Below are 16,224 nucleotides of genomic sequence, written 5' to 3'. Positions count from 1 at the left end.
CTCAAGTTGACAAACTCAAATTCAGGGCAAGAAATAGGGAGGCCTACAAGCATTATGGCAAGGGAGGGACAGGTGTGCTCATCTGGTGAAATCGGTCTACAGCAATAATGGAATCAGGAATTTCATTGTTGCATAATGAGACAGCACAAACAGGGAATAGCACTGCAAAACGAATCTTTATTGTCAATATTACATTAGCCCACTTTGGCGAGTCTTGCTCGAGGTTATGGTACCACACTACCGGCATCACAATGTGCACGCGATGCGTTCCCAATAACTTTCAGGGATACAATTATTTTGCAAGATTTCGAGTAACTGTGCATTGGATTTGTCGGTGCCTACGAACAACAGCGTTGGGGATGGAGATTTACCCTATGGGGCTGTATTCTGGCACTTGACATGACGACATCTACCAGCGACAGCGTTGATGCGATAACTTTTGCAACATTCCGTGTAACTCATTGGACACATCGGTGTCTGCTGGTGACAGTGCTGATACGATTACCTTTACAAGGTTTCAGATGGTTCGACTTCTACGAGCAACAGTGTTCCTCCAGTGCACGCTGTCACCTGTAGGGGCCTACGAGTCCTGTGCCAAGTTACGAGAAATATCATGAAAGACTGTATCCACAAAAGTGATTGACTGAGAATATGGCCCCAATCAGGCAAACCTATGTTCGGCAACACCGAAGACTGTGTCTCTTTTACAAGTTTTATCACTCACTGCTTCGCCAGACAGACATCACACCTGCGCATCGCACTTCACCCCATCACAGCAACTCAAAGGCTGTTTATCTCCCTCCAGCTCGCACCACTGCTTATCTTGACTCTTTCTTCGTTTAAACAGCGAAAGACTGGAATCATCTACCTGTTGAAGCGACGCACCACTCCAGTCATTCATCGCTCAAGGCATTAATTGAAAATATGACTTAGATATGCCAACCCCTAATGTAAAACCTCAAACAGGGTATTTGAGGCATGAATAAATAAAATAACTAAATCTGCACATGATGCTCAACTGGCAATACCGAAACTAGCATTATTGAAGAAGGGGACGCATGTTCTCAAATCTTTATCGCAGTGGAGGTGTGGCAGCCCACCTCAGTAGGGCATATATTTCTTTGTTTTTGCTTGACTGTTTTCACTCGCAGATTATGCACTGCACCAGGTACACAAACAACCATCAGCACATGTCAATAGAGGTTGACGGCAATGCTACGCTATGCAGCCATGCCATTTGAAACAGGCTATCAAAATACTAGATGGTGACCATGATGGGCTTCTGACACTAGGTATCGCTTCCTGCCTTTAGCTGTTCTTGCGAACAAAAATTGTGGCTGCCTTGCAAGCGTGTTGTGATGGCATGCTACACAATTCAACTGGAGAAAATGCATTGAGCACTTCTTTTTCCTCTGTTAAAATTAGCAGGCTCCAGCAAATTTCCTTGTTGCAGGATTGGAGTTAGCGACATTTCATTGTGGAGAGAACTTAAATGTCTCAAGCTTTTGTTTGGCTGCATTCGCCTTGCACAGGGCACAATAAGCACCACTGTCAAGAAGACCAGAAAGCCTTGTGTCACAACACCCAATTCTGTAATATGAAGGCTCAAAAACAGGGGAGAAGTGCACTCACATCTGCATCAGCATCATCGTTGGCTGCGATTGATGTGACATAGCCGTCGTACTTGCTCTGTGTGTGCCCATAGATGTCTTCGTCCATATAAGCGCCATTGGCACTTGCTGTGAGGGGCACACCTTCACCATTGTCATAGTTGCCCTGCTTGCCCACGCCCGCCTTACGAGCCTGGATATCGCGGATCTGCGCCTCAATGTCTGAAACAGCAAAGAGAAACATAAATGCATTAAATCCTTTACATGCCAGAAAGCTATCAGTCGGTTTACAGTGAGGAATTTCATTACGTAGAATGAAACTATTGCACCACACCTGATCTAGACAAAATGCAAGAACTCATAGCCTTGAAGTTTCTGCAAATCATTGGTAGTAGTCATACTGCAACTAATGCACCCTGCATGTAACAATGCACCCATCATCATAGCTGCACCGCAATTTACAACAACCGCAAATTAGGTATCATATTGCGCCAGAAAAAATTACTGTAGAGCAAGGGGTCAAGTAAATGACACTAACGAGTTGTTACCACATACAAAGAAAATGAAACATGTGAAACTGAAAAAATTAAGTATAACCCCCATGCAAACGATCTTTCACGTGACAGCCACAAGCGACGCGATGGAGATTGCTGTCGCGTTCGTTCGTCGCCTACAAGTTGTACCCTGTGCGAGTGACGACCGAGCAACAGCGACGTCTCTTCGGTGTTGCTGATATGAGGGCAGCAAAATACGTGTCGTAGCTGGCGTGATGGTTGCTTTATTAATTCAAGTTTTGGCCTGTTTTACTGTAGAAAGCAGCATAACATATTTCTGAAGGTCTTGCAGTAGGTTCTTATCCTTGCACATATGAAAATTAAATCGTTTGCTCGTTCCGTGCGACAATCGGTAGTACTTGAGTGATGTACATCCAGTTCCGGCTTCGCGCTATTAGCTAGTCGCTCATAGCACTTCCGGGCGACGAGCGACAAATTCTAGGTTTACAGAACCGAGCTAACCGAGCGATCTGTTCATGCGATAGCCTGATCCGTCGCTTGTCGCGCACAAAATCGCTCTCATGGGATTTAGCCTCAAGAGGAAGCTTTAGCTCGGGTGCTCCTATGTAAATACATGTAAAAGGAGAATTCGTCTTTCTCGGCAACCACTGCACCAAATTTGACGAGGTTTGTTGCATTTAAAAGAAAAACTTACAATCTAGTGACTGTGGGTATCGAATGTTTTTATTTAAGTCGTCAATTTTTTATTAAACATTGGCAAAAATCGAAGATATTCAAGAAACGAAACTATCAAGTTCACAACTCTAACTCAACACCGAAAAATGATAATACAATTCCGTGAATTGCATCTAATAGCACATCTAAAGCGGACAAAATTGATAGATTACACATGAATATAAAAAAATTTAGTAATATGGAAATGCAAATTTTGCAGAACCTTTGTAAACAATGTAACAAATTCACGTATGATGTAAAATGACATATCGAATTTGTCCGCTTTGAATGATCTAATGGATGGCTTTTACATAACCGCAATATCTGTTCTTGATGCAGAGCTATGAATCTGTAAACATCGTGCTTCTTTTTTTTTTTCAATCTGTCGATTATTTGGAAAATTTTTAAACAAAATTCAAACCCTAAATAGAAATTCCGCTTCCAACAGTCACTAGAATTTAACTTTCTCTCTCAACTACAACAAATTTTATTAAAATCGGTCCAGGGGTTGTCTCAGAAAAACGTTTTTGCGTTTTACATGCATTTGAATAGGCCGCGTCGGAGTTGGGCCCGAGCTAAAGCTTCCTCTTAAGTCTGTGCTACTGGATTAAGGCGGTTATTAAAGCACAAATGTGTTGGGTTTCAATATTGCTTCGAAAAACGAGCCGTATCAGTTCGTGATAGCGCATTGAACCAAACGCAACGCAAGTCGCTCGTCAAAAGAAAGTTTCGTTCACACACTGCCATGCTTCAAGAACGCGAGGGCCCCACTGCATAAGTGCATACGAGACCAATCAGTACTAATAGAACCACGATATCCTAACGCTCTTTAACAGTACAAGAGATTACTACGTAATTATGTCAATGTTTCATTCCATTATCAGGCGACGTCACTAAGCAGCTTCCAACAAAGTGAATGCCACGCTCGACGGGACTGCTATATCATGTCGCGCGAGACTTCCTCCAATACCAACACGGTAAACAATAAGTGAACAAAGCTCGAGGGGGAAATTAGGTTGATCAGTCATAAAACGCGGCACACCACCACTATAGCTCGAAACAGCGAAACCAACCTACACTGTCACAAAACTTGTGGTTCACGCATACGGAGCTGTGGACCGAGACGGAACACAACAGCCGAACAACGCTCAAGTTTACCGAATGTACCACCTGTGCTATATTTCTTTGCTAAACCAGACATAGTTACGTGCTCTCTAAGGGCGATTATAACTGCCTGCTTTGCCAGCGTGCGCCCAAGTTCTCCGACCGTTCACACAAACTCAAAACCTCACCAGGTAGCAAACAGCAAGCATTAGGCCTAACACACTACGCTAACAAATCGTCGTCAATGCTAAGTGTGATACTCACACAGGTCTCACAGCACAAGTTCTCACGAAGTATACTTCTAAGATACAAACTTGTTCATGCGATTAGAGAACATTTGCGTGTGTGCACACGATGAAGCTTCCTTACCTTCGGTGGACACTGGTGGCGCGGCCATGTTTATGCTCTACATCTGAAGTGATGATCAGGTGATGATGACTGCTTCAAAGCAATGTTGAAACAAATCTCAAAATAAACCATAGGTTCTATGCCAATATGTACAATATGAAAACATAAAAAATAGTAGTAATCATTACGTGCACGAATTATGAATTATTTAAGAATGTTATAAATGTTGTCGACCATATGTTGTCAACGTACTTTTTTTTTTTTTTGCTCTCCTCCCTCTCACCATCGAGGAAGGCTTCTCAGCAACAAAAGAGCGAATCTCAAAGGACATGCTTTTGATTGCTGCAGGAGCCGAAAGCGACGTTTTCGAACACGTTAACATTCTTACAAGATTTTGCGCTTAGCACTAATTTGTTCTTGTTCGTATTTCGCAGAAAGATTGCCTTTTATGCTCCAAATTGTTCACTTTGACTCATCGGCACTGTTACTAGCCTGGTTTATCAAGAAAAAATTCGCAGACTCGCCCGAAATGCGTATTAACCATCGATTGCGATAGCCACACCATACACTCTTAAAACTGTTGCACCCTTTGGGGTGTAAATTTGTCCCACAACAATAGTCGTCATCTGCCTTGCTTGCGTATCCTTTCTTGAAAACTCGGCGCTCGCTACTTTCCTGTCGAGAATGCTGCGTCACACTGATAACGCGCATGCCGTTCGTGACTGGGAAGTACCGGGCTCGCCGCGTTAGAGAAAGGAAACGCGGGCAAGACGGATGACGATTATTGTTGTGGGACAAGATAAGCCCCAAAGGGTGTAAAATTTTCTAAGAGTGTACACTAAAAAAACAGCTGCACCCTTTGGGGTGTATATTTGTCCCACAACAATAATCGTCATCTGTCTTGCCCGCGTTTCCTTTCTTTAACGCTGCGAGCCCGGTACTTCCCAGTCACGAACGGCATGCGCGTTATCAGTGTGACGCAGCATTCTCGACAGGAAAGTAGCGAGCGCCGAGTTTTCAAGAAAGGAAACGCAAGCAAGGCAGATAACGATTATTGTTGTGGGACAAATATACACCCCAAAGGGTGCAAAGTTTTTAGAGTGCACTCTTAAAACGGTTGCACCCTTTTGGGTGTATATTTGTCCCACAACAATAATCGTCATCTGCCTTGCTTGCGTTTCCTTTCTTGAAAACTCGGCGCTCGCTACTTTCCTGTCGAGAATGCTGCGTCACACTGATAACCCGCATGCCGTTCGTGACTGGGATGTACCGGACTCGCCGTGTTAAAGAAAGGAAATGCCAGCAAGACAGATGACGATTATCGTTGTGGGACAAGATAAGCCCCAAAGGGTGTAAAGTTTTCTAAGAGTGATCTATCTTGCCCGCATTTCCTTTCTTGAAAACGCTGTGCTCGTTACTTTCCTGTCATGAACGCTCTGTCATAACGCATATGCTGTCCGTGACTTGGAAGTACCGGGCTCGCAGCGTTAAAGAAAGGAAATGCGGGCAAGACAGATAACGATTATCCTTGTGTGGCAAATATACACTATAAAGGGTGCAACAGCTTTACAGTACTCTAAAAAGTTGGCACCCTTTTGGGTGTATATCTGCCACACAACGATAATCATCATTTGCCTTACTTGCGTTTCCTTTCTTGAAAACGCCGCGCCCGCTACTTTTCTGTTGGGAATGCTTGTCGTGCTGGTAATGCACATGCCGATCGTTACTGGAAACTACTGGGCTCGCAGCGTTAAAGAACAGAAACGCAAGCAAGGCAGACGACGATTATTGTTGTGTGGCAGATATACACCCCAAAGGGTGCAAACTTTTCTTAGAGTGCACTCTAAAAAAAGTTGGCACCCTTTGGGGTGATATCTGCCACACAACGATAAACCACGATCTCACTATGAGGCACGTCACAGTGGGGGACTCGGGATTAATTTTGACCACTTGGGCTTCTTTAACATATGCCACGCATTTTATATACACATGCATTCTTGCGCTTCACCCCTGTCAAAATGTGGCTGCCGCGGCCGTGATTGAACCTGTGGTTTTGAGCTCCGCAGCGCAACACTATGACCACTAGGCTACTGCAACAGGTGCCTACACAAGACTGTTATCGAATTATGCCTCATTGAGGAAGCACTGTTACCTTATTCTGGTGTCACACGGGACACATTCAATACCAATCGATCCCGTTCTGGATTAAATTTTTCCAACGCAATTTCCTCCATTGCGCAGGCTGAGGAAGCCAACCCCGATAAATTCGATCCAGTTCGAAAGTACCCCGTGTGATACCGGTATTAAAGACAAGCTCGGTAGTCAGAGGGATATTTTTAAGCGCTATGTGCATATGAAAGGGTTTGGTGCAACTATCATAAGCAATATACGTGAGTAAAGTGGGGCTGGAATCGTCAGACAATTCTAATTGCACCTGCACAAACAGCACGTTCATTGTGCAGAGTTCAGATAATTTGTCCAGCACCACAAGATTTTCTAGAGATATGACACAGATGACAATGCAAAATACTCAGATTCAAGAAAAAGCTAGGCACAGGATGACTTCACAGATGACAATGCAAAATACTCATGTCTAAGAAAAAGGTGAGGCACAGCATAACTTAAGGACAATGAGTGCTCTTTATTTCATGTATAGTCATTTCTTGGAAACATGACAGAGCTTTACACAGTGAGTCAACATTACACTTCCACAGACCAAATCTTCCTGAACAGAAAAATGTAAGGCACAAGGTCAATAAGGTAAGTTAATGTCGACCTAGGTTTTGCACAAATTAATTTTTACACGGCAGGATCTTTCACTGGCTCCTCACAGCCACTGCTCCAGGATGCACAAGCTTGCCAAGAGCTCAATAATACTGCAATATATGAAAATATATGCATCTGCAATATGATGTGTGTGTATACAATATGTAATATACAGGGTGTCTTTCAGCAGCTGCACAAAATTTTCTAAACTGAGGGCAATTAAATTGCAGCAACTATACGCTTACTATTTGAGTGTCCAGGTTGGTGACCTATAGATTTGGTTATGCAGTCACAAGCATAATTAACAAAGTTGACATCTTTCTAAATTGCTGTCTTGCAGTGCCATTGCTTCCAAGCAATTAAAACATATCCTCGACGTCACTTAGCCAGACAAGATTTAGAACAAGAATGTTATTGAGGAAGCTAACAAGTGTATCTTGCCTTTGCACACTTGCTGAAATTCGGAGAAAAAGAGCACTTATGGAGACCTCGCCACCCCTGCCTTTCATCATGCAGCCACTGAGATCACTCCACAAATAAGCACAGCCTGTTTTTATTATTTTTTTTTCCAAGACACCGGTTACCTTAATGCCAGAAGCACACCAAATCTACATCATCACGCTGTGCACTACAAAGACATTCTCACAGATGTTAGTGCTTGTCACCATCACCACGAAAGTTCCAAGATGAAAGATACAAAATGAAAGTGAGCCACCCACAGAGCACCTGCACACGGGACCACATCCATGGAGGACCATGGGCAGGAGCACCAAGCTGTCCATCTCTAATGCACTTGTTACATCCTACCAACGTCGCACAAACATGCCGATTCTGACTTTCTAGAGCGCTGCCTTCCACTGCTCGCCTCCACTCTTCTTTGTGCCTCTGTAATACGCTCTCTCTCCCTCTTCTATTTCCGCTAGCTGTTATGGCTTAATGTGCCTGCAACCTTGTAAGCAGGGCAGCAAGAAAAAAAAAAGATTTGTGTGTGATAATGAAAAGTGTCAGCTCGACTTCGTCAGTGTGACGAAATTGCATGCCATCGAAGCCTTCTATGTTACCTGCAGCTGGAAGAAAGCACAGCAAGCGGACTGCTGTGCTGAGAGCTCAAAATACCATAAGAATTGCAAAATAACGCAGGCACTGCACAGCTGTTCCTATAAGTCATGTGTTACTCTGTGAAGTTTGAATTGGCAGGATGCTAGTTGGATGGCCTTACTGTGCGAGTCAGTGCTCCTGCTTATCTTACTTGGTGATTATGCCACTGGTGACTGCGGCAGGTGCGGTGACTGTGGCACATGCTGCCACTGTAACCAGAGGCAGCATGGCAAACTTCTTTCTTCAAAATTTCCTCCGTCTACATAGTGCTGAGAATGGGAATAACTGGCTCCTTGAATGCACTAGCTCGTTCAGATAACTATATTAAGAAGCTTTAATTGCAAACCCAAGTGCACAAGTTATCATTAATCTAGGGGTCACGTAAGCCAGACAACCAAACAGCAAACAATCTTCATCACAATTTAACAGTCCCAATAGAAAGTAATTGGTAGACTCAAACAGCCTGTACTGTATTATGCCAGGTGTTTCATGGAGTGTTGTGTACAAGTAGTCATGAAACTCAGTGCAGTGAAGGTTAAGAGATAATTTGTTTAGGCAACACATCTTTCATGGCCGCAGACATGAAGACCATGAGAGAATTACGAATTCATAAAATAATATTCCCTTATTATATTAGGTAACCTTAAAGGGCATGTTGCAACTTCAAAACTATGGCCAGTAAAAGATAAAGCATGCCAATCTGCTAGAAATCATGCACTCAGCCCTAGTTTAGAATATACATACTTTAAATTTGTGCTGGTGTTGCAGTTACCACTTTCCTGAACTGCAATTTTTCTCATAAGTAAACGTTACCTGGAAGAATAATGCCCCGTAATTATGCCAGTCATAGAATTGATACATTTATTTTGATTGTTAGATTGATTGCGCGAACTGGTGCTGCAAATGACATGTTGCTTTTACCCAATTAGGAGTATCCCCCTAAAAGCCCAGGGTATTATATAAAGGTAAAATATTACAATATGAAGCAATAAAATAATGTATACATCTAATAATGCCAAGCTAGAGGAAATATCAAATGTCATTTAACAGGTGCTTGAAGGAAGCCCTGAAACACTTTTTTTAACTTAATATGAATATTGCCAATCTGGTATAGAGACTGCTGTGAACATGTGATCCAAATATTACTTCACTGCATGCAGCAGGGAGCTTACAATCTTGTGTCAAACACAATGTCATCATGCGACATCATCATGAGAGCATTATCACTAATACATAATTGCTAATTTTGAGGTAAATAAATTAATCATATATGTGCCTGCAATGTCAAAATGACAACAATATCTTTGCACTGCTGGTCTACACATGACAATTGCGAGTAGCTGCATCTGCTGCATGTGGCCTCCGTGATAGCCTTTGCGTGCTTTTTCGCCAACAAAGCACTCAATTGTTAGGTGGGGCTTTGCCCCCTTGGTTTTGCCCCTGAGTAGCTTCCAGTGCGCTAGCAGAGATGAGAAGAGAGAGAAAGCTGCTTATCGGTGCAATGACTCCATTTATACTTGTCTGATCTGAAACAGTTTTATGGCATGAGATTCATGTGATTAAGTCCTTTAATAGTGAGGCCATTCCATGATTAGCCGAAAAAGTGCTTCAGGACCCCAACGAAGTATAATGAGAAGCAGAGGTACATCAGTATGAAACAGCAGGCAGAACTATGTCGATCTTTAAGGAAGAGCCACAGGAATAAATAGTATGAATATGTCAAAGGTCAGAGTGCACACCAATAAATGCGCAAACACACAAAAAAAAGAATGTAATGAGTACTAAATACTCTGAAGCAATTGTAAGGGAGCTTTCTTAACACGTGCACATGCCATAATATGTTGAAAAGCAGAAGCACAATCACCTTTGTATGTGAGAACCAAAAGCAAAGTAAAACAGGTACACTTCAAGTAAAATGTGAGTACACACAGATTCCATGACGTACATGACACTAACAAAAGCAGGATACTACGCTATGTACACTTGTCTAAGGCATGTAGATAGGGCCTTGGAATGTGCAGAATTGTACATGTAGCCATACAACATGCAGCACCACTCAACACTATGCAAGTCACTGCAATAAAATTACTGTCCTGGGCACTCCAACCTGAAAACAATATGCATTCAATAGAATACATTTGTGCATTAACTGCTTTGTCCCTTGTGCTTGCATTGAACATTTATAACTATGAATCCAACATTTCAACTGCCCCAATTAGCAGTCTTGACTCAATTAAAAAGGCAAGGTCACTTGGTTTCCATGAGTGGCCTAACTTTTCATGAGTTGTATATCAAAGCCAAGGCAGCAGGAAATCAGTCATTTTAAGCGACACAAAGAGCAAATATAAAATCAGATGATGCTTGAGCTCTTTCAGGGGTTATTAAAAAAAATAAAAAGGTATCAGAGTAAAAAAAAATAAATAAAAAAATGACAGTGAAGGGCAAGGTTCACAGATCCCTAAAACTAGAGGCACATTTGATGGCTTTGTTCTAGGACATCTTAGCATAATATTAGTTTCTTAGCATCTTAGCATAATAGTAGTTTCATGATTTTATTCTTTAAAATTGTTTCTCACTTTTTTTTTTGTTCATTTAGTATTGCATTAAGATATTTGTGCTATTCAGTGAAAAGTCTAAAAAGCTCTCCAGTTGAATAAGTGCTCAAAAATGAGCTTTAATTCTTTCTTTATTTGACAATGGTCTAGTCTTGGCTGCCTATTTATGCAACCTATTTGCTATACTCAGAAGCTTTAGCTTAATGACGTGGTTTTGTTTAGCGTTTTCTCACTCTATATTATGTCCAGAAAGTGAAGAGAGCCTGACATTTTTTAACATATCAAGCATTGGCTTCTTAATATGTGAGGGAGCAAATCATTTACATGAGTGGACTTATGGGACTTAGGAAGCAAAACTGTACAGATCTTTATTAAGAAATAAAAATGCAAGTCAGATGCCAAGGATATCTATCTATCAAATAATGCCACCTTGGCTTCACAGTAAACAATGTGCACCTTGGTGACTGTAGCTGTCGAAGTTCGCCAAATATATCTGCCCATTTTCAGCAAACTCCAGAAACATGTACAAAATATCACCAGTATACACACATGGTGTTTGCAACACCCGATCAGATCTATCGTTTGTACTTTTTTATAACAGTAAATAATTTGATCCGAAAAATAAAAAAACAGCTAAAGCACAACGACCGCACATGTAAGAAAATTATGTAAGTTTATCAAATAGATGTGCTGTACCGACACATTAAAATACAGTTGAACATTGTTATAACGCAGTTGTATCTGGCATAAAAACACTTCGTTATATCAGTTAATCATTATAAGCATATATTTACTACATACTGTTATCAGTGAGCAACAGTTTTGATTTACTTTCGTTATGTCCAATAATTTGTCATACTGAGTACTGCGCTATATTAAGCATGCTCCTCCTCATTCAGTGTAGCATGCTGTAGCATATGTGCAATGACAAGCACCTTTCTTCTACAGACACTTAGGGTGTGCAGCCCTTTGAAAATGTCTATGCAAAATCAGCCTCAAAAAGGTCTCCTCCACAAATCGCGATGGCTCAGGAAACTAATGCTAGCGGTGTTTTCATCACACATGCTGTCACTCACTCACAATCTCAACATAGTACATCTCAAGAATCACATGACAGTTAAAAGACACAACTGTACTACAACATTATTTCGTGGTTCACAGCTCAAACCAATAAGACTGCATCAGCTGGCAATGTACAAATAACCACATGTGTACAGTCACCATCTTCATGTTTAGTCGCATGATGACTAGTAACATGTTGTACTTGCTTGTACTGTGACGTCTATTCATAAGTAGTATGTGCCAGAAGGCAAGTTTGTTTGAATTAATTTATGCATGTCTCGGGTATGAATTGAATAGTAGTACCTCCACTTATAGTACATGCATTGCGTCAAATTCTATCTAAGGAAATGACCATGGCTGAATTGTGTTTGTGCTAACTGTAACTTGAGATTCGACCTATATATCTCTTCGATGGTAGAAGCAACACTACTATTATCATTAAGCAAAACATTTCGCAGTTGTCAAAGAAGCCATACACATTGGCTCATTCACACCTCCGCAAGGAATACATGAGAATTTCAGTCCAAGTAAAGCAGCCAAGAGGCTACAATATTGTAGTGTTCGTGTTGTCCACTTCTCTACTCTTGTGTCCTGTCTGCACGCCTCACTTTTATTTTGCATATTGAATCCTTACCAACTAGCTCAGCTTTCTGGCGTTCTACAATATTGTGAACAAAAGCCTCTGTGTCTCTGCTCATACAACATCAAGAAGCTTTATGAAAATACCACATAACGTAATGATTAAGTCCAACAAATATCTGTTGGAAACCAGTATCTAGGTGCCACATTCTCGACCAACCTGCTCAGAGATTGCTAAATATGGGAAACAAGTCACAATGGCATTTCCAGGAAGAGCATTGCACAGGAACAAGTTAAGGTCTGTCTTGTCACCTAAAATTGTACTACACACTTGGCAAGTGACCAGCCTCATACCAAATGCATTCCAAAACAGTCATTTTCTGTGATCATTACTAAAACAATCAACCTTGATTCAAACAATCTTAAACATCTTAAACAATCAAACTTGATTAAAACAATCAAGTAAAACCCTAGTGAAACATTTCTCACGGAGAAACAAAATTCCAAGATGCAGGAAACACCAGCAGCTAAAAGCATAGCAAAAGGTAAGGAGACATTGTAATTTTGATTTGAAAATGGCTTATTTTTGAAAGCTGACCTTCAAGGTTTTTAAACAATCACACTGGTGTTACTAAAGACAATACCCTGGCTATTGTGACTGGCAGCTGTTGTGTGCTTCATGCCTTTCTATGAATTCAAAATCAGATAGCTACTAGCTGCAAATGACGATCATGATTCGCCGGGGTTAGCTGCCTGATCGAAGGAGTGACATACCATGGAAGCCAGCACACCTGTAAACGAAGCTCATTATCCACGATATAAAAGACGTCTGCACAACAGACTCTTATTCCCTCTGCATATTGCACAACTTACGCCACCATTTCATGGAAAGTGCAATGTAACACGAAGGAATGTGACAGTGAAATGTGACAGGCAAATGGAAATACAATAAATCGGAAGAGTATATGGGCTTTTCACCGGGACTGCATTAACGCAACATAGCAGCCAGGGAGACAACCAAGAACGCATCACTCAAGCTCGACTGTATAACAGCATAATGTTTCACAATAGGTGGTGTTGAAATTCACGCCCTAGTGACAGTTCCCTCCGAGTAACAGATACAGATCTCAAAGGCTATGCTTTTGCAAATTGCATGCGTCGGAAGTAACTGCAGAGTCAGAAACACGTCATGGCCACCATCTTTTAGACATCCCCTATAGTGTAGTGAGTATAATTGGGGGAACAGAGGGGCTCCACTATTTTGTTAGCTATAACTAGATGAAGCCAGTCGACAATGAAATTCACAAGACTTCACAATAGTGAATGCTTTTACGGACGTGACAATTTTGCTCTCAGGATGCTTGCACTTCACTCTACTGCTGCCCATTGTGCCAATGCACTTGAGAGCAGCATGATGGGAAGAAAATGATAATGGAAGGATGTCAGTGCGCAAAGATTTTCGGCAACTTCCGTGTCTGCTTGTTGAGCCAGTAATTCTAAATCAACATTCAAATGCTGCTAAAATATGCTAAATGTCTTCAATCCATTAAAAACTTTTCTGCAAAGAAATCCTTTAAAAAAAGTTGCAGATACAGTAAACAGGCATATCTAAGGCCTGAAAGTTCGTGATGCGACAAATGCAAGGCAGGTATAAGACTCATTGGTGTCAACAACAAACTGCTTACCGAATAACATTCTAAAGGTTCTCTTTATGTTCTATAACACAAAACGCAACAGAAAAGTTGCGTAAATGCTCATTTCATAGCAAAGTCCATACTGTAGAAAACACTACAAATCACAGATGTCATTCCACTAAAACTTGTGCAAGCTGCTTCGATATTGTTGCAAATCTTTAAAAAAAAGTTATACAAGAAAAATCTCATCCCTTATCAGCTAAAAAATCCAGTATTCTCAAGAAGTGAATATTTTTAGCTAGACAAGCCAAAAAGCTGCTAAGTCCGGCAGGAAATCCACCAAAATGGCAGCACACTAATGCTACTGGTCACTTCAGCATAAACATGGATGCAGTATCTGTCTACAGACTTCATCCTAGAGCTCAGAAATACTTTGTCTAAAGAAATTACACTCTGTGACTCGCCCTTAGTTGTGAGCCAAATCACATAACCATTCAACACAGGAGCAAGTTGTGAATCTAAACTCAGCACAACAGTCGAAGGCGGCCAGTGACGTCACGCTGATACATGGCGGTCAACACTTGCCCTCCATGTGGAGACGTTGCCAGTGGCCATTTGCTGCTGCACAGAGACGTCACCAGCCTGCGGCATCTGCTGGCTTGTGGCATCTGCAGCGAGGCCAGCCTCGCGAAGAACCTAGAACCACCAAAAAAAAATATATGCTCAGGAAACTGCCATCAATTCTAGTCTGATTGGGCAAAGAACAGCATTTGTCTCAGCCTGTTCTATGCGCAGGTGCTGAATTAGAACATCAACAGCCCCAACATGACATTTATGCCACCGATTGTTGTTGTACTCAAACCCACTTATAGCAAATGCAATAATTCCACAAGAAGCAGTCTTTATATCAGTGGTTCTTATACCTGAAGTTACCATGAAAAGACACAGAAAGCAAAGATGATGGTGTAGGGGCTACCCTTTGTAATGATCCATGTAATGATCCATGTAAACTTCCATCCTTTTTAGTATTACGTAATTGGTTCAGATGACACTGTGCTGCTATTGCCTGGATCAGCCACACAGTGCAATGGATGACAAAAAGAAAAAAAGAAGAAATGAAGAAAAGATCATTGCAAAATATGACCCGTCATTGTAATGAGTCATCTCTTTATTAAAGAACTGAGTGAAGGTTGCTTCCTTCCACACTAGTGTGCCTTTCCCGGATTGTCCATGGGTTCTTGTACAATTCTACAAGTGGAAAGGGGGAACATGCAAGATCGTGAAACTACTAAACGAGAACAGCGTAAAAGCAGCACGGGGATGAAAACGAGATGAGGCGCTGTTTTCGTCCACGTGTTGCTTTTGCACTGTTAACATTTATTATGGATTACAATCTAGCCCAGTCAGCCACTTTACCAAATTGTGTAACTAGGAGATGTTCATGTGTGTCACCCTGCATCCGCAGCACAAAGCGTTGACTGGTGGGATGCCCATGGCTTGTGAACTGAGGAACTTGTGTTACAATGTGGCATGCAAGTTTTACAGTTCACATGTTTGTCAAAATGCTCGCAGACAAGCACTCACTAATTACACAGCAAGCACTGCACCGAGCCATGCAGTCACCGATGCACACTCACATATCACCGACTTTCACCAGCTGCAAAGCTGTTCCCTAATACGCAGCAATCAGTGGCTTGTTTCCCACAAGCATGCTATTGCCATATCCAGGATGTCTATCATACGTCGGCATAATAAGCCAACACTCAGTCACACTCGCTCACCACTCGCATGTACTCACACTTGTCGGTACTCACGTTCCTACTCACACACACTCACCCTCACTAACACTCACTTGCGTTCACAGTTACTTCTGTTCACACTTACCGGTGTACACTCACACTCATACTCACATCCACTCCCACTTACCGGCACTCATTCCTGGTCATACTCGCGTCCATTCAAATTCAATGGCACTCAACCTCATTAATGCTCACGTCCACCCCTTCAGCGCTCACTAACACTCTAACTCGCCCCCATGAAATGTGTGTGGAGCTCATATCGGCCCGTGTGCTCATGAATGAGTATGCTGACCTATGGTGTCCATTACGTAGGTATCTTTGAATTCTCTTGATTTTTACAGGTTTTCCCTGACTGTTTTATGAAAATTTCATGGCAGTAGATGTCGCTGTAAGTTCAGGTGCAAATAAAAAAAGTGGTTGTATATTGTTTGCCAAGTTAA

General features: G+C 41.8%; 2 protein-coding genes across 7 annotated transcripts in view; both read right to left on the bottom strand.

Moving 5' to 3' along the window:
• Window positions 1–4,458, bottom strand: part of Sf3b1 (splicing factor 3b subunit 1) — a 61,517-nt gene extending 57,059 nt beyond the window's left edge. The window contains exons 1-2 of the mRNA XM_065453134.2: window positions 4,313–4,458; window positions 1,633–1,832 (exon numbers count right to left, since the gene is read on the bottom strand). Coding sequence (XP_065309206.1) covers window positions 1,633–1,832; window positions 4,313–4,340 — 228 coding nt within the window. The 5' untranslated portion in view covers window positions 4,341–4,458. The remainder of the gene's footprint in view (window positions 1–1,632; window positions 1,833–4,312) is intronic.
• Window positions 4,459–6,912: 2,454 nt separating this feature from the next.
• Window positions 6,913–16,224, bottom strand: part of LOC135919380 (transmembrane protein 98-like) — a 32,119-nt gene continuing 22,807 nt past the window's right edge. For all 6 annotated transcript variants that reach the window (XM_065453162.2, XM_065453165.2, XM_065453164.2 and 3 more), the window contains exon 6: window positions 6,913–14,681. In XM_065453162.2, the coding sequence (XP_065309234.1) occupies window positions 14,541–14,681 (141 nt within the window). In that variant the 3' untranslated portion in view covers window positions 6,913–14,540. The remainder of the gene's footprint in view (window positions 14,682–16,224) is intronic.

Source organism: Dermacentor albipictus, chromosome 1 (genome assembly GCF_038994185.2).
Source record: "Dermacentor albipictus isolate Rhodes 1998 colony chromosome 1, USDA_Dalb.pri_finalv2, whole genome shotgun sequence".
Classification (NCBI taxonomy): domain Eukaryota; kingdom Metazoa; phylum Arthropoda; class Arachnida; order Ixodida; family Ixodidae; genus Dermacentor; species Dermacentor albipictus.
The sequence above is the reverse complement of the archived record's forward strand: the minus strand, read 5'-3'. Positions and strand labels throughout refer to the sequence as shown.